Genomic DNA, 24667 nt, shown 5'->3' with positions numbered 1-24667 from the left:
AAGAGCTGTTTCAACCCTGAATGTGTCTTTCGTTTACAGGTACAATGATTAAAAACAAACTCAGCTCACTGAACTGCTGCCAAACAGAGTCCTGGGCAGTATGCTATTTGGAGACTTATCCCACAAAGGCAGCAACAATCTTATTGTTCGTGTACAGTCCAGCTGCCCCAGTAGGGGGGGGGGGGGGTTGGTGGAGAAGTAAAAAAAAAAATTCAGATAGTGGGTGGGGATGTGGGTTGGGGGCGGGAGCCGATAGGGTTCAGGACAAGCAGTGGCTTGGTGGGAGCGGGTTTCCTGAATGGGGAGCAGACTTCACAGAAAACTCTTGAGCCCAGAGGAAATCAATTAACCAAATAATCAATTATCTGAACGAAATAGTGCCCGCCTATATCATTCGGATAATCGAGGTTCCTCTATAATGAGTTTTGAGGAGATTTGTAGCTCAGGTTGAGGCTCTGGATGTAATTTTGCTCACTGAGCTGGAAGGATGGTTTTTAGATATTTTGTCACCATACTAGGTATCATCAATGAGCCTCCAGTGAAGCACTAGTGTTATGACCCGCTTTCTCTTTATCTGTTTAGGGTTCCTTGGATTGGTGTTGTCATTTCCTGTTCTTTTTCTGAGACGGTGGTAAATGGGGTCCAAGGCAACGTGTTTGTTGATAAAGTTCCGGTTGGAAAGCCATGCTTCGAAGAATTCTCATGAGTGTCTGTTTGGCTTGTCCCCAGTCGAAGTGGTGTCCTTCCTCATCTGCATTTAAGGATACTAGTGACTGGGTCATGTCTTTTTCTGGCTAGTTATTGTTCATGTTTCCTGATGGCTAGTTTTCTGCCCGTTTGTTCAATGTAGTGTTTGTTACAGTTCTTGCAATGCATTTTGTAAATGAGGTTTGTTTTGCTTGTTGTCTGTATAGGGTCTTTCAAGTTCATTAGTTGCTGTTTTAGTGTGTTGATGGGTTTATGGGCTACCGTGATGCCAAGAAATCAGAGTAGTCTGTAAGTTATTTCTGAGATGCCTTTGATACAGATGAGAATGTCTATGGTTTCTGAACACATTTTGTCTACTTGTTCTGGTTTGTTACTGAGAAATCGACGGACTGGTTTCATTGGGTTTTGATTTTGATTACGCTGTATAGGTGAGTTTCCTCTTCTCTTCGTAGTTCCTCTGTGCGGCAGTGTGTTGCGTCTCGTTGAAATAATGTTCTAATGCAGCTTCATTTGTGGGTGTTGGGACGATTCCTTCTATAGTTCAGTATTTGATCCATCTGTGTTGTTTTCCTGTAGAAGCTGGTTTGAAGTTCCCCATTGACTGTTCGCTGTACTGTGACATTGAGGAATAGCAGTGTGTTGTTGTTTTCCTCCTCTTTAGTGAATTTTATGCCAGTAAGGGTATTATTGATGGTATTCCGTTTCCTCTAATACGTTCTGTTTAGTGATGACAAAGGTGCCATCCACGTACTGAACCCAAAGTTTGGGCTGGATGGTTAGCAGAACTATATGTTCGAGTCTTCTGAACTTTTTTCGAGTAGGGCTGTGATTCAGTTAGAGTTGTGGGTCAGGTCTATTGCCACCTGTTGGCAAATGTCGGTATCTACAAACAGTGCATTCACTTTCTCAATGTAGTCTCTTTGGTTTAAAATGACTGTCAAGTGTCCTTTGCAGGAAGGATAACGATGTTTTTATCTTTGAGTCTTTCTAGTGCTTTCCTTTCTTGTGTATGGAGTGTGTTTCCTTCCTTTGCCCTGCTTAATATTGGTGGGACTGCCTGTCTGATGGTTTGCTGGGTTTCTTCTGTGAATTTGTTGTCTTTCAGTGTTGTTGCTAATGCTGCTAAGAAATCTTTGTCCGCATGCTGGAAGTTGTAACTTAATCTTCTTACCAAGACAGCTTTGTCAGCATCTGTTAAGGGTTGGTCATGTAAGTTATTTTATCCATTCTTCTAGATTGTCTATGTTGTTATTTTCTGTGAGTTTGTCGAGTTTTTTCTGCAGGTCTAGTTTTTTCAGTTTTTATGTTTGTTGTTGTCTAATGTCTATGGCTCGTTCTACTGTGTCGATCCATTTATGGTCTGTCGCATTTGTGAGTTTTTTGGTGCAAAATTTCCTGGTTGTAATAATGGAATCGGTGGGCGTTGTTAATCATTTCTCTAAGCATTCTGCAGCCGTTTCGCTCTGCTATTCTTTTCGCTAGAGGGGTGTTAAGGGGAAGTTTGTATTTAAGACATTCAGGTAGTACCTGTTTCCTCAGGCATTCGTGCAGGAAGTATACAAACCCACCAACACACTAAAACAGCAGCCAATGAACTTAAAAGACCCTGCACAGATAACCAGCAAAACGAACGTCATTTACAAAATAGCTTGCAAGAACTGTGACAAATAGGCAGAAAACTAGCCACCAGGATACATGAACGTCAACTAGCCACAAACAAACATGACCCACTATCACCAGTATCCTTACATACAGATGAGGGAGTACACCACTGGGACAACACATCCATCCTGGGATAAGCCAAACAGAGACACGCACAAGAATTCAGAGAAGCATGGCATTCCAACTGGTACTCTACCAACAAGCACATTGACTTGGACCCATTTACCACCCTCTGAGAAAAAGAACAGGAAATGACAGCACCACAGGAAATGAGACCACTAACCCAAGGAAACTTAAATAGATAAATCGAAACAGGTCATAATACCAGTGCTTCACTGGAGGCTCATTGATAATATTACCAAGTATGGTGACAAAAATGACTGAAAACAAACCTTCCAGTTTAGCGAGTAAACTTACATTCACAATGCCTCTCTAATTTTGAAACTTCCTCTGCCAACAAACTCCGTCAGCTCAATGCTAAGAAAAGGACATAAGATACAGGAGGAAAAGTATGCTTTTGCTCATCAGGATTGCTCTGCTATTGAATGATATAATGACTGATCTGATAATTCTCAACTCCATTTTCCCACCTTCACCCATGAACCCTGATTTCCTTACCGATTGAAAATCTGTCTATCTCAGCCGGGAACCTACTTAGCAACCTAGCCACAACAGCTCTCCTTGGCAGGATTCCCTAGATTGACTACCTTCTCAGAAAAAAAATCCTCATTTCTGTCTTGAACGCACCTTCCTCAGTTTATATCTTCTAGTCGTTGACTCTCACACAAGGGGGAACAACCTCTCTGAATTTTCCCTGTCAAACTCTTTAATAATCCAACATGTTTCATTAAAGCCTCTTCTCATTCCTCCCATCTCCAAAGCATACAAGCCCAACTTAAACAACTTCCCCTCATAAGGAAATCCCTCCATATCTGGAAGCAACCAAATGAACCTTCTTTGAGCTGCTTCCAATGTTGGTATTTCTTTCCTTCGATAAGGGGACTAAAATAATTCACAGTACTTCAGAGATGTGGTCTGACTTATGCTGGATTTGGATGCTAGCTCTTTGTGATTGGTGGACAAGGATTTCCAAATCCCTCTGTGCTGTGGTTTTCTCAGTCATTCTTCATTAAAATAATGGTCAACTCCTATATTCTTTAAGATTGCATGGTATTTGTATGGCAAGAACATTGTTTGCCACTTGTCAACTCCAACCTAAATGTTTTCCAGGTCTTGCTGCATATGCTTCAGTATGAGGAGTTGCAAATGCTGCTGAATATTACGCAGAGAACATCCCCACTTCTGAGATGATTAATCTGAAACAACTCCAATTATCTTCCCTCTTTCAGGGCATGACGACAACAGCAGAGAACTTTCCCATGATTCCCACTGACTCCTCTTCCATCAAGGCTCTCTGACACCAAAATCAAATTGTGCCTTCAATATCAAAGGCAGTCACTTTCCTTTTGTCTCTGGAGTTCAGCTCTTCTATCTACTTTTGGAACAAAACTGTAATTAAGTTAGCAGCTGGGTGGCCCTTGTGGGAACCAAACTGACCTGGTCATTTTTTTGCAAGTATCAATTGACAGCATTGTTGATGACCCCATCCATCATTTCATAGATATTCACAAGAGTAGATTGATAGAGCAGTAATTGGTTGGGTTAGTTTTGTGTCCTTTTTTGAGCACAGAACATATCTAGGAAATTCTCCATGTTATTGGGTATATGGCAGTGCTGTAACTTGACCGGAACTGGAAGAAACATATTTTCTGCATCCTCCTTGTTAGAACACCTCAGAAGCTTAAGTTTCAACCAAGTTATCTCTTACCCTTAGAACTCAAGCCAAGATATGCCAGGACCATCAAAACATTCCTCAAAAGACAAACCATTAACTCAAGGTACTAGTCCAGTAAACCTGCTTTGAACTGCTTCCAAACACATTCTATACTCTAATTCCCTGAAATTTGATACTCCCTTTGTACTGTTCTAATGCAATTAAAAATTAATAGGGCCATCCCTAACCTTTTTCTAGCATCAAGTCCTGCAGTTGGCATTGCAATGAAACAGAGCTGAAAATGTGTTGCTGGAAAAGCACAGTAGGTCAGGCAGCATCCAAGGAACAGGAGAATCGACGTTTCGGGCACAAGCCCCCCTTCCTGAAGAAGGGTTTATGCCCGAAACGTCGATTCTCCTGTTCCATGGATGCTGCTTGACCTGCTGTGCTTTTCCAGCAACACATTTTCAGCTCTGATCTCCAGCATCTGCAGTCCTCACCATTAAGCCAGCGGATAAAGGGGGCGCAGTGGTAGTCTGGCGAACTGACCTCTACACCGCTGAAGCCAAACGCCAACTCGAGGACACCTCTTCCTACTGCTCCCTCGACCATGACCCCACCCCCCATCACCAAACCATCATCTCCCAGACCATACAGAACCTCATCACCTCAGGAGGTCTCCCACCCACAGCTTCCAACCTCATAGTCCGGGAACCCCGCACTGCCCGGTTCTACCTCCTTCCCAAGATCCACAAGCCTGACCACCCTGGTCGACCCATTGTCTCAGCATGCTCCTGCCCCACTGAACTCATCTCTACCTACCTTGACACTGTCCTATCCCCCCCTTAGTCCAGGAACTCCCCACATACGTTCGAGACACCACCCACGCCCTCTACCTCCTCCAAGACTTCCGTTTCCCTGGCCCCCAACACCTCATCTTCACCATGGATATCCAATCCCTCTACACCTCCATTCGCCATGACCAGGGCCTCCAAGCCCTCCATTCTTTTCCTCTCCAGGCGTCCCCAACAGTACCCTTCCACTGACACTCTCATTCGTTTGGCCGAACTGGTCCTCACCCTTAACAATTTCTCCTTTGAATCCTCCCACTTCCTCCAGACCAAAGGCGTAGCCATGGGCACACGTATGGGCCCCAGCTATGCCTGTCTCTTTGTTGGCTATGTAGAACAGTTGATCTTCCGTAATTACACCGGCACCACTCCCCACCTCTTCCTCCACTACATCGATGACTGCATTGTCGCCACCTCATGCTCCCGCAAGGAGGTTGAGCAATTCATCAACTTCACCAACACATTCCACCCTGACCTTAAATTTACCTGGACCATCTCTGACACCTCGCTCCCCTTCCTGGACCTCTCCATCTCCATTAGTGACGACCGACTTGACACTGACATTTTTTACAAACCCACCGACTCCCACAGCTACCTGGATTACACCTCTTCCCACCCTATCTCTTGCAAAAATGCCATCCCGTATTCCCAATTTCTCCGCCTCCGCCGTATCTGCTCCCAGGAGGACCAGTTCCACCATAGAACACACCAGATGGCCTCCTTCTTTAGAGACTGCAATTTCCCTTCCCACGTGGTTAAAGATGCCCTCCAACGCATCTTGTCCACATCCCGCACCTCCGCCCTCAGACCCCACCTCTCCTACCGTAACAAGGACAGAACGCCCCTGGTGCTCACCTTCCACCCTACAAACCTTCGCATAAACCAAATCACCCGCCGACATTTCCGCCACCTCCAAAAAGACCCCACCACCAGGGATATATTTCCCTCCCCACCCCTTTCCGCCTTCCGCAAAGACCGTTCCCTCTGTGACTACCTGGTCAGGTCCACACCCCCAAACAACCCATCCTCCCATTCTGGCACTTTCCCCCGCCACCGCAGGAACTGTAAAACCTGTGCCCACACCACCTCCCTCACCTCTATCCAAGGCCCTAAAGGAGCCTTCCACATCCAAAGTTTTACCTGCACATCCACTAATATCATTTATTGTATCCGTCGCTCCCGATGTGGTCTCCTCTACATTGGGGAGACTGGGCGCCTCCTAGCAGAGCACTTTAGGGAATATCTCCAGGACACCCGCACCAATCAACCAAACCGCCCCGTGGCCCAACATTTCAACTCCCCCTCCCACTCTGCCGAGGACATGGAGGTCCTGGGCCTCCTTCACCGCCGCTCCCTCACCACCAGACGCCTGGAGGAAGAACGCCTCATCTTCCGCCTCGGAACACTTCAACCTCAGGGCATCAATATGGACTTCAACAGCTTCCTCATTTCCCCTTCCCCTAACTCATCCTAGTTTCAAACTTCCAGCTCAGCACTGTCTCCTTGACTTGTCCGGACTTGTCTGACCTGCCTATCTTCTTTTCCACCTATCCACTCCACCCTCTCCTCCTTGACCTATCACCTTCATCTCCTCCCCCACTCACCCATTATACTCTATGCTACTCTCTCCCCACCCCCACCCTCCTCTAGCTTATCTCTCCACGCTTCAGGCTCACTGCCTTTATTCCTAATGAAGGGCTTTTGCCTGAAACGTCGATTTCGCTGCTCGTTGGATGCTGCCTGAACTGCTGTGCTCTTCCAGCACCACTAATCCAGTCCTCACTTTCTCCCCATTGCAATGAAGCAGTCTGGGAAGAGAGTACTGCAGTCAGCATCATAATGAAGCAGTCCAAAAGACAGTCCTGCAGTCAGATTCACAGTGAGGCAGTATGGAATGGGTCCTGCAGTCATAATTGCAGTGAAACAGTAAAGAGTGTCCTGCAGTTAGTTTTTGTTGAAAAATTGTAACATCACAAAGTCAAAATGTTCATTTGCTGTTATTGCCAAGGAAGGATTTGCAGGCAGGAAACTCAAAACAAACATCAGATCAAAACAGAATACAGATGTTTGCAACTTTAGGAGTGACTATTTGTTAACTGGTCTCAGTCAACTCTATTCTCACGTTCTAACATAGTATGTTGTATTGGTGGCGAAATTAATATAAGTGAATAATATCATTAAATAATTGATTTTAAAAATTTAAGTAATTAAGAATGGCAGTGTAGGTAATGTGTCAAAGCTGCAGTGGTTAGAGCTCAAGGATACCCTTATGAGCCAGGGCAAATATCCGCAATAACTGAACCAAAGCTGCTCAGAGTTTAAGAGGTAAATGTAAACTACAGACATTGCTTTGGGAGAGATAAAATTACATGGATTCTTTGTACCACGATGCAGTCAGACCACTTAGAAGAGAGCATTCTGATATGGTCAGTAACAGGAGGTGTGATTGCAAATGAGACAGGTAAAGGCACCCAGAGTACGAGAGCAGGGGCTGTGGCAGAGATTAAATGACTATGGCACTGTGGTACAGGAAAACATTCAAGTGGAGAAGCCAAAAGGACTGTAGTGATCTTGAGGAACTGCATAGTCAAGGGGATTGACACTGTCCTCTACAGCAAAGTGAATGAGTCCAAACAGCCATATTTTCTAACTGGTGCCAGGGTTCAGGATATCTGCTCCGGGCTGGAGAAGAGATATAGTTAGAGGGCATGAAGCCAGTTGGCAGGGTTCATGTCAGCACCAAAGATGAAAGCAGAATGAGGAGAGAATTTCTGCATTGCTAGCGTGAGGAGCTAAGCACCAAATTAAACAGAAACTCAAACGTAATAATCTCTGCATTATTATAAATGCAAATTAGAAAGTAAAGAAAAGTTAGACAGGTATGTATGGCTGGAAGACTGGTATCGGAGAAGTGGGTTCCAGTTCATGGGACACTGGCACTAATACTGGGGAACATGGGGATCTGTATCACAGGGACAATCTACACCTGAAATGTACTGACGTTCTTGCAAACACATGACTAGGGAACTAAAGTTGGTTTTAAACTAAATAGTGGGGACAAGGGACAAAATTTGAGAAATTGCAGTGAAGAGTGGGAAAGGATAACAGACACAGACTTGAAGGTATAGAGAATGCTGATCTAAGACCAAGTCGGTAGACAAGATCATAAATTACAAAACTGATAAAAAGGATAAAACTCAAGGCACTGTACTTGAATGCACCTAGCATTCAAAGCAGATGAACTAGAAGTATAAACTAAGATAAATAAACATGATCGTAATCTAGTGGGCATTACTGAAGATGGAACTGCAGAATGTCCTATATTGGGACCTGAATATTGAAGGGTATATGACATTTAGGAAGGACAGAAAGCTAGGAAAGGGTGGAGGAGTGACTGTTATTTGAAGATAATGTTTGCATGACAGAAGGATCAACAAGATTTAGGAAACCGGGATATTGGGGATTGATGAGGAATGGTAAAGTCAAGAGGTCACTTGAGAGTTGTGTACAGGCCCCCAAACAGTAACGACAGAAAGACAGGCTCTCCAACAAGAAATAATGGGAGTTTGTCAAAAGCATACAGTAATTATCATGGCGGATTTTAACAGACATGTAGACTGGAAAAATCAGATAGGAGAAAGTTGTTAAAATGAGCAACTCATTTTGGGACTACATCTTAGAAAAGTAAATAACGGCACCAACTTGATGTAGGAGATGTTGAAATCTGTACTGTAAACGGAAAATGCTGGAGATCACCACAGGTCAGGCAACATCCATGTAGAGTTAGCAAGCTAACATTGAGTCTAGATGACTCAACAGCTGCTGAAGTGTCATCTAGATGTGGAACATTAGCTGGTTTTCTCTCCATAGATGCTGTCTGATTCACTGTAATCTCCAGCATTTTGTGTTTTTAGGGCTATAACTTGACCTGGTTTTAATCCACGAGATAGGATTAAATACTGACTTCACACTGAAAGTACCTCTGAGAAGCAGTGACCATAATGTGGTTGAATTTTATTTAAACATTAAGGGAGAGAAGTCTGAGCCCAAGAGGAGTTTTTAATTTAAACAAGGGCAATTATGAGGGTGCGAACCCACAGCCAACAAAACTGCAGAGACAATTTTGGTGAAGAGACAAGTCAATGGAGGTGTAGTAGCAAAGATTTAAGGGGATATTCTAGGAAACAAGAACTACCAGGCCAACAAATGAGATATATTCTAAGGGACAGACATGCCATCTGTGGTTAACATTCATTGAAGAAGTAATTTGATCGATACTTTAGATAACGGGAAACCAGTGATGTATTGTACAGAGGAACCTCGATTATCCGGCATTTGCTTATCCATTATCAGATTATCCGGCAAGATCGAATGGTCCTGATGTTGGGCATTTGATTAACCCAACGAAATACTACCCCCAGTGTCCTTCAGATAATTGAGGTTCCTCTGTACTTAAATTTACAGAAGGCATTTTATGAGGTGCCACATTAAAGGTTACTACGGAAAATGAACGCTCATACCGTTGAGTTAACATGTTGGAATGGAGAAAAGATTGGCTATCAGAGAGTAGCAATGAACGGGTCCTCTTCAGGCTGGCAGGACGTTACCGGTGGTATGTCACAGGGGTTGGTGTTGGGGCCTCAACTTCTTCCAATTTTTAGAAATGATTTGAATGAAGCGACTGAAGGTATAGCAGATAAATCTGCTGATGACAAAAATAAGTCGGAAAGTGATTTGTGAAGAGCATGTAAGGAGCTTAAAAGGGATGGAGATAGATTAAGTGAATGGGTAATGAACTAGCAAATGGAGTATAATGTGGGAAAGTGTGAATTTGTCCATTTTGGGAGAAAATTATCTTAATGGCGAGAGACTGCAGAACCTGAACTGCCTGGGGGCATAGAAAAGGTGAAGAGCAAAGGCCCTTCGGGTGGATGAGGTAAAAACTTAGGCGTATATTTTTAAGGAGAGAGGGGGAAAAGATTTAAAAGGACCCGAGGGGCCAGCTTTTTCCACAGTGTGTGGAATGAACTGCCAGAGGAAGCGGAAGATGTAGGCATAGTTTAAAAGACATACATGAATAGGAAAGGTTTAGAGGGATATAGCCCAAGTGTAGGCAAGTGGGACTAGTTTAGTTTGAGAAACTTGATCAGCATGGATAAGTTGGACTAAAGGATCTATTTCTGTTCTGTCTAATTTTATGTATCGCAGGAAATTGTTATAGAAGGTTAGAGTGCAGCTGTAGCAAGTAATCCAGAAAGCTAATAGAATGGAAACCTCAACCACTGTGGGAAATTAAACCCATGCTATCGGCATCACACTGCATTGCAAATTAGCTGTGCAACCAACTGAGCTAACTGACCCCTACATACTGAAGTGTTTGTGTCGAAGTTCTTCCGAACGTCACATTTATATGGTCTAGCCTTAATTCTCATACTAAGTCCCCTAGTTGTAGAAGTTTAAAAATGCAGGGCAGATCTTAAAGAAATGTATAAAATTCTAACAAGACTAAACAGAATAAATGCAAGAACAATGTTCCCAGTGACTGGAGAGTCTAGAACTGGGGATGAGAATCAATGGTAAGCCATTTAGGATGGAGATAAGAAATTTCTTCACCGAGACAGTGATAAGCCTGTGGAATACACTGCGACAGAAAGGCCAAAACATTGAATGTTTTTTAAGAAAAAGAGTTAGGTATAAGGCTAAAAGGATCAAATAGTATGGGAAGAAAGCAGGAACAGGTACCAAGTTGGATGTTCATGCTGAATGGTGATGCAGGCAGTTGTTGAAAAATGTGGTGCTGGAAAAACACAGCAGGCCAGGCAGCATCCGAGGAGGAGAATCGACGTTTTGGGCATAAGTCCTTCTTCAGGAATGGTGATGCAGGCACAAAGAGCCAAACAGTGTACTCCTGCTCCTATTTTTTATGGACCTGACCAGGTGGGTGTGGAAAGGATGTTTTATTTGGTGAGAGAATCAAGAACTAGGGGTCATAATTTAAGGCAGAGATAAGGAAAAGAAATTCTCTTCAAGTTGAGTCTTTGGAATTCCATTCCTCAAAAGGCAGTGAATCTGCAGACATTTTTAAAGAAGAGTTAAATAGATTCTTGATTACTGAGAGGATGAAAAATTATTGTGGGTATGCAGGAATGTAGAGCTTAATTTAAAATCAGATTAGCCATGAGCTTATTAAATGGCGAAACAGGTTCAAAAGGCCAAGGGGCAGACTCTTATTCCACAACAAAAAGAGAAATTGTTGGAGAAACTCATCAGGTCTGGCAGTACCTGTAGAGAGAAAGCAAGGTTAACATTTTGGGTCCAGTGACCCTTCTTCAGAACAGATTGTGACAATTTTATTCCTTGTTGTTTTGACAATCTATGTCATCCTGCAACCACGTCTCTCTAATGGCTATCATACACATTTTTCTATCTATATTAACAGCTAAATTGTTTTGGACCAAGGTTTTCATGCATTCAAATACAGAGCTTTGACTTCTGTCCTTTGACATATTCATAACATTATCTGTTGATATACTCTTAAATAGTTACTATCTATCCTGTCATAGTTCATCACTTCCCATTTTACTATTACTGATCTAATTGAGTTAGTTACTAGATCATGGATTGAATTGATCAACCTTCTCAAAACTTACTGAGTTGGAAGGGAAGCCAACTGAGGAGGAAAATGACAATGCAACACCTAGGATCAATTACACATAATCAGACAAACTACAGAGGAACCTCGATTATCCAAATATCAATTATCCAAAAATTGGATTATCCAAAGAAGATCTTGAGGTACCGATGGAAATATTACAAAGACATGTTTCCAACAGTGATCGCACCTTTTGTTTACAGTGATTAAACAGGCACGGTCTCCAAGTGACTGACTGCTTGCCCTCTCCCCCTCCCCACACTTTCCCTGGAGTTCTACACAGGGGTATACCCTCAACCCCACTTCCCCACATAATCTCTCCAACGTTGTTGTACAGGGCAAAAGTGGAACCTGTCAAAATGTTGCAGTAAAAAGTTGCATGTGTGGCTGTGCATGCACTATTTGGTGACCTACCCCACAAAGGCAACTGCAGCAGCAGCAGTCTTGTTGTTGGTGTACAGTCCAGCTGCCCCGGAGAGGTGGGGGGGGGGGGGGGGGGGGTGTGGCAGTGTTGTGGCCAGGGTTGGGGCGGTGTTGGGGGCAGTGGAAGATGTTGCACAGGGTTGGGGGCAGGGGTGATGTTGCATGGGGTGGGTGGTGGGGAAGGTGAGTGTTGCATGGGGTTGGGGGAGAGGGGTAGGTGTTGCACGGGGTTGGGGGCAGGGGTGGGGTTGGGAGCAGGAGGTGGTATTGCACGGGGTTAAGGGCGGGGAGAGGTGTTGGGGCGGTGGGGGAAGGTGGAAGTAGTTTTGGGGCAGGGAGGTATTGCACGGGGTGGGGGCGGGGGTGGTGTTGGACAGGGTGGGCGTGGGTGAGCGGTGTTGCGCGGTGTTGGCGTGGGGGGGGGGGGCGGGGGGAAAGAAGGGGCTTGCATGTAGTATGCTGCTGCAGTCTCCTGAACGGGAGCAAAAACTCCAAGCCCCAGAGGAAAGGCATTTAAATCGATTAACCAAAATAATTGATTATCAGAATGAAATAGTGCCCGCCCTTCACATTTGGGTAATTGGAGGTTCCCCTGTATATCCTGTTCCCCAAGGGGACCAAACTGAAATTCAGTCTATACCCACAAGGATGGATGCAAGTGTGGCCATCCTAAGTAAACAAGCAATCCTAAGAATATTCTCAATATACAACATAAATATCATTGCTGCACACAAAATGACAGAGATTGAGATTCACACTTCTCATTTTGTCTAACAAAATACAATGAAACAATTTTTTTTTCAGGAAACATGATGGACAATTATTTTAAGTTGAATGGTCACTAAATTTGCAATACATGTCTTTTATATACACTTTAAAAGTAATCAATTGTGTGAAGTACTACGAAATAGTAAGTTTGCAGATGACAACAAATTTGGACAATGAAAGAGGTTACCTCAGAATACAACGGGATCTTGATAAGGTGGGCCAATGAGTGTCAAATGGAGTTTAGTTTAGATAAATGTGAGGTGCTGCACTTTGGAAAGTCAAATTGCGGCAGGACTTATACACTTAATGGTAAGGTCCCGGGGAGTGCTGTTGACCTTGGAGTGCAAGTTCATAGTTCCTTGAATGTAGAGTCCCAGGTTAACAAGGTGGTAAAGGAAGTGTTTGATATGCTTGCCTTTACTGGTCAGTGCATTGAGTATAGAAGTTGGGAGGTTGTTTTGCAGCTATACAAGACATTGGTTAGGCCACTTTTGGAATATTGCGTGCAATTCTGGTCTTCCTCCTATGGGAAGGATGTTGTGAAACTTGAGAGGGTTCAAAGAAGATTTACAAAAGGTGTTGCCAGGGTTTGAGGATGTGAGACAGGGGGAGAGGCTGAGTAGGCTGGGGCTGGGGCTATTTTCCCTGGAGCGTCAAAGGCTGGAGGGGTGACCTTATAGAGGTTTATAAAATCATGAGGGAAATGGATAGGGTGAACAGACAAGGTCTTTACCAGATATGGGCAAGTCCAAAACTAGAGTGCATAGGTTTAAAGGTGAGAAGGGATTTAAAAGTGACCTGGGAGCAACTTTTTCACACAAAGGGTGTTATGTGTATGGAATGAGCTGCCAGAGGAAGTGGTGTAAGGCTGCTAAAATTACAACATTTAAAAGGCATCTGGATAGGTACATGAATATGAAGAGTTTAGAGGGATATGGGCCAAATACTGGTAAATGGGACTAGATTAATTTAGAATATCTGATTGGCAAGGATGAGTTAGACTGAAGGGTCTGTTTCCATGCTGTACAGCTCTATGATCCAAACGTTTCAAAATAAGATACCCCAAAAAGGAAAACAAAAACACTGGTAGGATGGATATCAAAATACTAGTCACTTCTAAATTAACCTACTTATGTTGATATATTCCATGCAATGCATCAAGTTTCGTTAAAAAATAGACAATTCCAATGTAATAAAGGTTTAAGATATTCCTATGGCAACGTCCTCAGAAATTTAAATATGTATAAAAATGCAATGCTGTGCTTTTATGGAAGTTTGCTCATTGACCTGGAACGTTCGTTTTCAGATATTTCGTCGCCATACTAGGTAACATCAGTGAGCCTCCGGTGAAGCACTGGTGTTATGACCCACTTTCTGTTTATGTGTTTAGGATTTCTTGGGTTGGTGATGTCATTTCACGTGGTGATGCCATTTTGCGTGATTATATCATTTCCTGTTCTTTTTCCTTTAGAGGGTGGCAAATGGAGTCCAATTCAATGTGTAATTTGACGGAGTTCCAGTTGGAATGCCATACTTCCAGGAATTCTTGTCCATGTCTGTTTGGCACGTCCCAGGATGGATGTATTGTCCCAGTCGAAGTGGTGTCCTCCCTCATCTGTATGTAAGGATACTAATGATAGTGGGTCATGTCTTTTTGTAGCTAGTTATTGTTCATGTTTCCCGGTGGCTAGTTTTCTGCCCGTTTGTTCAATGTAGTGTTTGTTACAGTTCTTGTAACGCATTTTGTAAATGACGTTCATTTTGCTTGTTGGCTGTATAGGGCCTTTCAAGTTCATTAGCTGCTGGTTCAATGTGCTGGTGGGTTTATGGGCTACCATGATGCCAAGAAGTCTGAGTAGTCTGGCAGTCATTTCGGAGAAGTCTTTGATATAGGGGAGTGATTAAGGTTTCTGGATGGTTATTGTCTGCTTGTTTGTTGTTCAGAAATCAGAGCAGTGTTTTCATTGGGTGCCCGTTCTTTTTGATTACGTTGTATAGCTGATTTTCTTCTAATGTTCGTAGTTCGTCTGTGCTGCAGTGTGTGGTGCCTCGTTGAAACAATGTTCTAATGCAGCTTCGTTGATGGGTTTTGGGATGCTTGCTTCTATAGTTCAGTATTTGGTCTGTATCTGTTGTTTTCCCCAGTCGCTGGTTTGAAGTTCCCCATTGACTGTTCACTCTATCGTGACATCTAGGAATAACAGTTTGCTGTTGCTTTCCTCCTCTTGTGAATTTTATGCCACGAAGGATGACAGAACCAAAAAATACATGATCCACTATCACTGGTATCCTTATATCCAGATGAGGAAGGACACCACTTCAACTGGGACAACACATCCAACCTAGGACAAGCCAAATAGAGACACGCACGAGAATTCCTAGAAGCATGGCATTCCAAACAGAATTCTACCAACAAGCACGTTGACTTGGACCTCATTTACCAACCCCTGAGAAAAAGAATAGGAAATGACATCACCAACCCAAGGAAGCCTCAACAAATAAATAACACCAGTGTTTCACCAGAGGCTCACTGATTATGTTACCTAGTATGGTGACGAAACATCTGAAAACCAGCTCAGCGAGCAAACTTACATCCAGAACCTCAACCAAAGCTTTTATATTTACATAAGAACAAATATGATGCAATTTCAGTTCAGAGACTGAGGTATAGAATTTTACACAACTGGCATGAAAATGCGACACCACAAGCCAAATTTTCTCATCTCTAGATTGTTGTGAGAAGTCTCGACACACTGACCTGTGTGCAAATTGCCAGTGAAGCTTCAAATTTCAATGGTAATTCCACTACTCTCCAGGATCCTCTGATAATATCTCCAACACTGAACGATATTCACCCAGGAAATGTTAAGACAGATTAAATTCTTATCTAACTCCAAGATAACTAAACCTAACCTGCCTCAACTGATTCATCCACAGCCTCCCCATGAACAGCCAAGCCTCCACTTCCCAAACGTACCCAAAGTGAGCTTCTAATTTAGAGGGAGGTGATGTCCTAGTGGTATTATCACTGGACTGTTAAACCAGAGACCCAAACAATGTTATGGAGACCTGGGTTCAAATCCTGCCACAGCAGATGGTGGAACATCAATTCAAAACAAAAAATCTGGAATTAAGATTCTAATGATGACCACAAATCCATTGCCAATTGTCAGGAAAAACCCATCTGGTTCATTATGTCCTTTAAAGGAAATCTGTCATCCTTGCCTGGTCTGACTTACATACGACTCCAGACCCACAGCAATGTGGTTGACTCTTAACTGCCCTCTGGGCAATTAATGTTGTCTAACCTCATCTTGTGAATGAATTAAATAATATCCAGTTCCTTTAAACCTCAACATACTCACCTCACTTACCCTACCAGTTCCCTAATGAATACACACTGTACATTTCTGGGAAAGCCAGGCTTGGTGAGTGCAGAACAATATGTAGAAATGTAACAGGTGAGGGCAATCATGAGTCCAGCGCAATCTAAGGATCAATGATGCTGCTTGGAAATTACCACTTTTCTCAAATGCTCATTCAATCATTATTTTACACAAATCCAAAACTAACAATTAGCACAACATATTCCATATACTTACCATGGCTGAAACACAAAACCATGTTCCCAGATTTCTGCACTTCATCAAACTTCCCAAACAATGTTTGCAATCTAAAAGTATAAATTAGGTCACATTAGTACGTGCACACAATAACTTCTAATATTTAAGAGAAAACAATAAAACAAAAAAGATACGTAGTTTAAAAAAAAAGACAATAATAGTCAATAGTCTCCTTTGAAAATCTTCAATGAAATGCAATTAGTATCTCATCTGGACAAGTAAATATGATGACATAAGTGTACTGCAAACCTCTAACTGGAAAAGAAATACTGGAAGTAGTCTTCCAATGATTCTTTGGAGCACATGTTACAGCCTTCTTCACACTCTTGAAAGTTAGGGAAAAAAAAATCTTGAAACGTGAACAAACAGCCTTGTAATTAATTGATCAAGAGTTTTCTTATTTTTAAATTTCATATTTGCTACTGATTTAGAATAATTTACCATTACACACAGCTTCATTTTTAAACAGAGGTAGTGGGAAAAGCAAAAACAATAACAAAATGAATTGGCACAAGAATGTCAGGAAGCCTATACCTAACCAATTAAAAATGCAGAGTAAATCCTATGCATCCATGAAATCACGAATCATGAACTTGCCTCTCTGCATCAAAAAAATAACTAACAACAAAAATCAACACCCCTGGGTGAAACTTGCGCATCTGCAATTTTTAAACTCTTTTAAACTAGTTCTACACTTGCAAATTTCATCATTCATGAGTATTCTCAGGAACAGAACCTTTGCAGATACGGAGGAATGGCTCCATTCAGATTCTTAAGTCACAAAGGGAATTGATCAGAAACAGGAAAAAGGGTTAACAAAACCATATAAATGCAAAGATTACCACCAAGTGTTGTAAACCAGTATTCCACCAACAATCTCAAAATTAAATAGGTCAAATTTTATGTTGAAGGATGGAGATTGGAAACAGCAACTCTTTAAAAAATTAAATCTGCCAAATTCAGCCTATCGATGGCAAATGTAAACTTACATACAAGGAAGTTAACCATTTACACACACAGCAATAAACTGTTTCAGCACCTGTATTTCAGAAGTTAAATCAAATTAATACCATCACTTAACCTCATGCCCATTCCAATCAAAAAAGTGCATCTGACTTAAAGGTTGAAAAGGTCACTTTTGACAGGTTTAGAGGCCCTGTCTGACAATTTTATTACAGTCTTTTGAAGAGTTAACAAGCAAGATAGGCAAGGAAGTTGGTAGACATATTTGGATTTCCAAAAAGCATTTGATAAGGGACCTCACAAAGGTCTACTTAGTGAGAGGCTATGGTATTGGATTTAGATTGGATAGAGGATCGGTTAACTAAGGAAAACAGCTAAGTAAAGAGAACGTTTTCTGAATGGGATGCTGTAAATAGTGGAATGTCAAGGAATCAGTGGTGAGGCGATAATGATACATTAAATAGATAATGACTTGGATGACAGAAGTGAATGTCCTATCACTCGGTTTGAAATGACATAACATAAGAAGCGAGGATAAGACAGTGAGCATAGAGAAGGATATACACAGGCTAAGTGACCATGAAGTTATAAGATGTTATGAGGATCTGAAACGTGAATACAGGCAGAGGTAACTAGCTGTTGTCAGGAACAACCATTCAACAGATGTTCTTAATAACTTAGGTGGCAATGAGGAAGTTAAAATGCCACAGAGGGGTCAGTTCCATGCTTTGCTCCTCTTTCAGGACACACTGGGGACTCAAGGGTTAAACATCCCCCTGTCAAAGGAATTACTGCAGTATCAACTGAAGGCCTGTACTCTTACAATCCAGACAAAACATCTCAGTATAAAATGCCTCCCGTTCCCATTGTCTCACTTCCCCTCCATATTAGTATAGGTATTTGAATCTCCCATTTCCTGAAGGGGAACCCATCTGCCTTAATCTCTTCCCATCAACACAATCATAAACAATACGATAATCAGTTTCAGTAATCCATTCACGTTATCACAGAACATTGACATTCAATCTTTGTAAATTCATAATTACCTACTTTAAACTACATAATGACAATCATCCATGTGACTGATATACACTTATACAATTCCCATAAAATATACTGTCTGTATGTAAGGCAAAGATTTGTGAAGAACAGTCACTACAAGTAGACACACAGCTACTTTAGAGACGCTATGAATCTCCTGCCGGCTGTCCGATAATAAAGCTACTACTGTTGTATCGTCCGGATTTGTGCAACAAAACAGACATCAATAGCAATAAAATGGCTTCTCAATGCAAATAAAGTGACAAAATGGCTTCTAGGCTGCAAATTGACAATTCTGCTTAAAGCGGAATCAAAGTGCTTTTAATTCTGCTCTAGCTGCATCATTGACTAACCACGGTTTGCTTCAATAGAGATTCGCAGGCAATGCTCCCTTTACAGCACAGAAATAACTAGACTAGATAAGGCATTATTGGTCCTCCTAACTGACCTTGAAATGCAGGTGCAATGGCTCAGTTAGTTAGACAAGAGTGGTCTGAATGTTGGAAAACAAAGTTGGTTCCCAGGAAATATCACTGGGCCAAGTAACTGCCAAATAAAGCAATATCATGTATTGACTAGTAACTGAATATACTATGCGACCATAGCCTGTATCTTTCTTTAAGAATGTATAAAAATGTCTTGGTTTTAAGCCATGTGCACCCGCAGCTCCTCTGAGGAACACGGAAGTGTATAACCTCTGTGCTTCTGGATGATCTGCGCCTGGCCATTTGAAGAAATGAAGAATGAAATCGTAAAGAACCAGACCAATTGCAAGTGCTTATTGACTGATCACAAAACAGACAGACTAACACCACTCCCCTCCCCCCGGCAGGGGTCCAGCTCTTCAGTTAGAGCAGAAATCAGCCATTCATCCCATTGAGTTTATTCTGCCACTCAATTAGAGTAAGGCTGATCTGATAACTCTCAACTTCACTGTAGCGATTGGAACCAGGTGGATCTTATTGACTATGAGATCCGTAATTGGGGTTGTTAACCTGGACTAATCAGGGAGTCCCAGCTGATTGATTAATGACGACCAACTTGACACTGACATTTTATTTTAAACAAACCCACCAACTCCCACAGCTACCTGGATTACACCTCTTCCCAACCTACCTCTTGCAAAAATGCCATTCCGTATTCCTAATTCCTCCGCCTCTGCCGTATTTGCTCCCAGGAGGACCAGTTCCACCACAGAACACACCAGATGGCTTCCTTCTTTACAGACAGCAATTTTCCTTCCCACATGGTTAAAGATGCCCTCCAACGCATCTCTTCCACATCCCGCACCTCCGCCCTCAAACCTCACCCCTCCAACCGTAACAAGGACAGAACCCTCCTGGTGCTCATCTTCCACCCTACCAACCTTCACACAAACCACATCATCCGAAGACATTTCCATCACCTCCAAACGGACCCCACCACCAGGGATATATTTCCCTCCCCACCCATTTCCGCAAAGACCGTTCCCTCCGCGACTACCTGTCAAGTCCATGCCTCCCCCAACAGCCCACCATCCCTTCCTGGCACCCTCCCCTGCCACTGCAGGAATTGCAAAACCTGTGCCCACACCACCTCCCTAACTTCCATCCAAGGCCCCAAAGGAGCCTTCCACACCCAATGTTTTACCTGCACACCCACCAATATCATTTATTGTATCTGTTGCTCCCGATGCGGTCTCCTCTGCAGTGGGGAGACTGGACGCCTCCTAGCAGAGCGCTTAAGGGAACATCTCTAGGACACCCACACCAATCAACCCCGTCGCCCTGTGACCCAACATTTCAACTCCCCCTCCCATTCTGCCGAGGACATGCAGGTCCTGGGCCTCCTCCACCACTGCTACCTCACCACCGCCGGGAGGAAGAACACCTCATCTTCTGCCTCGGAACACTTCAACCCATGGCATCAATGTGGATTTCACCAGTTTCCTCATTTCCCCTTCCCACACCTCACCCCAGCTCCAACCTTCCAGCTCAGCACCGCCTTCATGACCTGTCCTACCTGCCTATCTTCCTTTTCATCTATCCACTCCACCCTCCTCTCTGACCGATCACCTCCATTCATCCATTGTACTCCATGCTACTTTCTCCCCACCCTCTTCTAATTTATCTCTCCACCCCACAGGCACCCTGCCTCTATTCCTGATGAAGGCTTTGCGCGAAACGTCGCTTTTCCTGCTCCTCGGATGCTGCCTGACCTGCTGTACTTTTCCAGCACCACTCCAATCTAGACTCCGATTTCCTTGTTTTTACCATGCTAAATTGCCCAGAGTATTTAGGGATGTGTAGGTTAGGTAGGGTAGGGGAATGGGATTGGGTGATATATTCTTTGGGGGGTGGGGATGGACTTGTTGGGTCAAAGGGCATGTTTCCACCTGTAGAGAATCAATGACCTCTTAATTATGCAAGCAGACCAGACAGACACTCAAATCTTATCAGGAGTAGCAGTCTGCATTTCACACGTATTAACCCATCTCCTGTCTCCCAGGACAGAAGCCCCTCAAACATTAGTGTACAATAGATAAAACAATGTAACACCAAAAGTAATGGAAATTTAATATACGTACAAACAGTATTTAATAGGCTATTGTAAGAACTGTATTTCAGGATTCTATTGCTGCGGCGAACTTGTGCTACTTGTGGTTGCTGTGTAATAAAAGGCAATTTTTGCCACACCAATTTTGGCTGTTTTTTGAACATGATCCTGCACATACGTAAATAAAGGGTGACTTCTTGATGGGATGCTGGCCTTAATACAGTTACTTCATCCACTTCTCTAACCATAATCCATGATTCCCTTACTGATTAACACTAGTTCTATCTCAGCCTTGAATATTCTTAATGACCCAGTGCCAACAGCCTTCTGCAGTAAAGCGCACTTTTACCATATCAATTCCCCTCAGAATCTTGTATATTTCAAAAAGTCACCTCGTTCTTCTGTGTTCCAAGTTTGGTATCATTCTATTACCTCTCCTAAGACAGTTCCTCCATACATAATATCATCCTAGTGAACATTCTCTGGACTGCCTCTAATGTCAGGATATCTTTCCTTAGCTAAGGGTCCCAAAATTGTTCACAGTATTCCAGATGTGGTCTGACTCATGCCTTGTATAGTTTTAACAAAATCTTCCTCCTAATCAATTCCACTCCCTTTGAAATAAAAGGTTAACACTATTTGTCTTCCCTATAAACTGGTAAACTTGGATACTTGTGTTTTGTGATTTATGGAGGAGTACTCACAAATCCCTTTGTTTTGTAACTTTCTCCAGGGAGTCTCCATTTAAATAATATTTAGTTCTTCTACTCTTACTGCCAAAGTGCATAACCTCACATTTCGTCTGCCAAGTTTTTTCCCCACTCACTTAACCTGTCCATATCCTTCTGCAGAACGAGTCACCCTCATCACTTGCCTTCCTGCCACTTTTGGTCTTGTCCAGAAACTTGCCTACAGTCCATTCATTTTCTTTATCCAAATCACTAACATATACTGTAAATAATTGTGGTCCCAGCATTGATCCCTATGACACACTGCTAGTTACATGTTATGATTTGGAGCATCGCTCCAAAAGCTAGTCTGCCTCCAATTAAACCTATTGGACTATAACCTGGTGTTGTGTAATTTTTAACTAGTTACATGTTGCCATTGTGGAAATGCTCCTTTATCCCAACTATGTATTACATCAGTTAACCAATCCTCTATTCATGCTAATATACTATTTCCAACACTCTTAAGTAGCTTAATATGTGGAACCTTATTAATACCTTCTGAAATTCCAAATTATTATACCCACTGCTTCCCCTTGTCTATCCTGCTAGTTATCTCCTCAAAGAATTTGAATATATTTATCAGTTATGATCTCCCTTTTATGAATCCATGCTGACTCTTATTAATAACGTTACATATTTCTAAATACTTTACCATTATATCCTTTACAATAGATTCTAATATCTTCCCATCAACAGGTGTCAAGTTAACTGGCCTATTTAAATGCTCTGTTATTACATCCATTATAATGGACTCTAGTATTTAACAGACATTAAAATGTTACCTGTTTTTCCCGATCTTCCCCTTTTTACATAAATCTGTTACATTGGTAGTTTTCCAATTCTCTGGGACCTTTCCAGAATCTAGGGATTCAGAGAAGATTACTACCAATGCATTCACTATTTCCGTCACAACTTCCTTTAATGTCCTGTATGCATCCCATTAGGTCCAGGGAACTTTTCAGTCCTTCATTGCATTAGTCTCCCTGCCACTTTTTCTCATACTTATTCTGGAGGGACAAGCAATGTCTCTCAATGGCTACCGCCCAATGGCTCTGACCTCCATAATCATGAAGTACTTTGAGAGGCGGTCATGGCCCACAGCAACCCTAGCCTACCAGCCTGCCTCAATCCCCTGCAATTTGCCTATTGATGAAATAGATCCACAGCGGATGCCATTTCCCTAGCCCTACACTCATCCCTGGAACATCTAGATAACAAGGACACCTACATAAGGCTCTTACTCATGGACTACAGTTCCACCTTCGACACCACAATCCCTAGCAGGCTTACCTCAAAACTCAGTGACCTAGGTCTCTGCTCTACCCTCTACAACTGCATCTTCAGCTTCCTGATACACAGACCGCAATCAGTGAAGATAGACAACAGCATCTCCACGATAATCCTCAACAGTGATGCCGTGCCAGGATGGGTTCTCAGCCCCCAACTACACTCGCTGTATATCCAGGACTAAGTAGTCAAATCGAAAGACATTTACAAATTTGCTGACGACACTACCATGGTAGGCCAGATACCAAACAATGAGGAGTTAGAATGCTTAATGTCATGTGCAATGATAATCTTTCTCTCAACGTTGGTAGAACAGAAGAACTGCTCATTGACTTCAGGAAGAAAGGAGGATGATACGTCAACGAAGCCAAGATGGAGAGGTTCAACAGCATCAAGTTCCAAGGAGTGATGATAATTGGCAATCTGTCCTGGAGCTCACATAAATGAGAGGGTCAATAAAGCACAACAATGCCTTTCCTTCCTCATTGGCTCAGGAAATTTGGCATGTCCATCAGGACCGCCACCAACTTCTACAGATGTACCATTGAAAACATTCTCTCTGGGCACATGATGGCCTGGAACGGCAACTGCTCTACCCAGGACTGGAAGAAACTACAGGAAGTTGTGTGCACAGCCCAGACCATAACAAAAGCCAACCTCCCATTCATGGACTCCATTTACACTTCTCGTTGCAGCAAAAAGTCTGCCAACATCAAAAATCCCTCCCACCCCAGCAATGCTCTCCTATAACCTCTATCAGGGAGAAGGTACAGAAGCTTGAACACATGCACCAACAGGTTCAAGAACAGCTTCATCACTGCTGTTCTAAGACTGCTAAGTGGACCTCTCTAACTTCAAATCTGTAACCTTGTGTGCCTTGCTTTGTTTAAGGACTCTATGATCTGCATGTCCTTGTTTGCTATGATCTGCCTGTACTGCTCGCAAAACAAAGCTTTTATTTGTACTTAAGTACATGCGACTACAATAAATCAAAACAAATTGATTTTTCCCCATTTTTCCCCTTTAATATTTATAAAAATTTTGAAATGCTATTAATGTCTTCTAATGTGAAGACTGATGCAAAATATTTTTTCAACTCCTCTGCCATTTCCTGATTGCCGATTAATACTTGCCTATTCTCATTCACCAAGGGGCCTATATTCTATTCGGTTTCTCTCTTCCTTTTTAATTTATATAAAAGAAGCTCTTGTTGCCCATCTTGATATTACTTGCAAATTTATCAAAGTTTTATTTTGGTCACTTTGCTTGGTTTTTAAAAACTTGCCCAATCATCTTGCTCACCATTGATCCTTGCAAAAGATTGTGTATTTTCCTTTCAAATTGATACCACCCTTCACTTCCCTGATTAACCATGATTTGGAGATGCCAGAGTTGGACTGGGGTGTACAAAGTTAAAAATCACAACACCAGGTTATAGTCCAACAGGTTTAATTGGAAGCACACTAGCTTTCGGAGCGATGCTCCTTCATCAGGTGACAATCACCTGACGAAGGTGCGTCGCTCCAAAAGCTAGTGTGCTTTCAATTAAACCTGTTGGACTATAACCTGCTGTTGTGTAGTTTTTAAACTGATTAACCATGGCTATCTTCTTCCCTTCCTAGAATCCTTCTTCCTCACTGTATTACATC

The 24667-nt window shown here is 42.6% G+C and overlaps 1 protein-coding gene across 33 annotated transcripts in view; it reads right to left on the bottom strand.

Annotated features, from left to right (window-relative positions):
• clasp2 (cytoplasmic linker associated protein 2) overlaps nucleotides 1–24667 on the bottom strand; it is a 320216-nt gene that overhangs the window by 262104 nt on the left and 33445 nt on the right. For all 33 annotated transcript variants that reach the window (XM_072571110.1, XM_072571117.1, XM_072571109.1 and 30 more), the window contains exon 7: nucleotides 16441–16511. In XM_072571110.1, coding sequence (XP_072427211.1) covers nucleotides 16441–16511 — 71 coding nt within the window. The remainder of the gene's footprint in view (nucleotides 1–16440; nucleotides 16512–24667) is intronic.

The sequence above is a fragment of the Chiloscyllium punctatum genome, chromosome 5 (genome assembly GCF_047496795.1).
Source record: "Chiloscyllium punctatum isolate Juve2018m chromosome 5, sChiPun1.3, whole genome shotgun sequence".
NCBI lineage: Eukaryota > Metazoa > Chordata > Chondrichthyes > Orectolobiformes > Hemiscylliidae > Chiloscyllium > Chiloscyllium punctatum.
The sequence above is the reverse complement of the archived record's forward strand: the minus strand, read 5'-3'. Positions and strand labels throughout refer to the sequence as shown.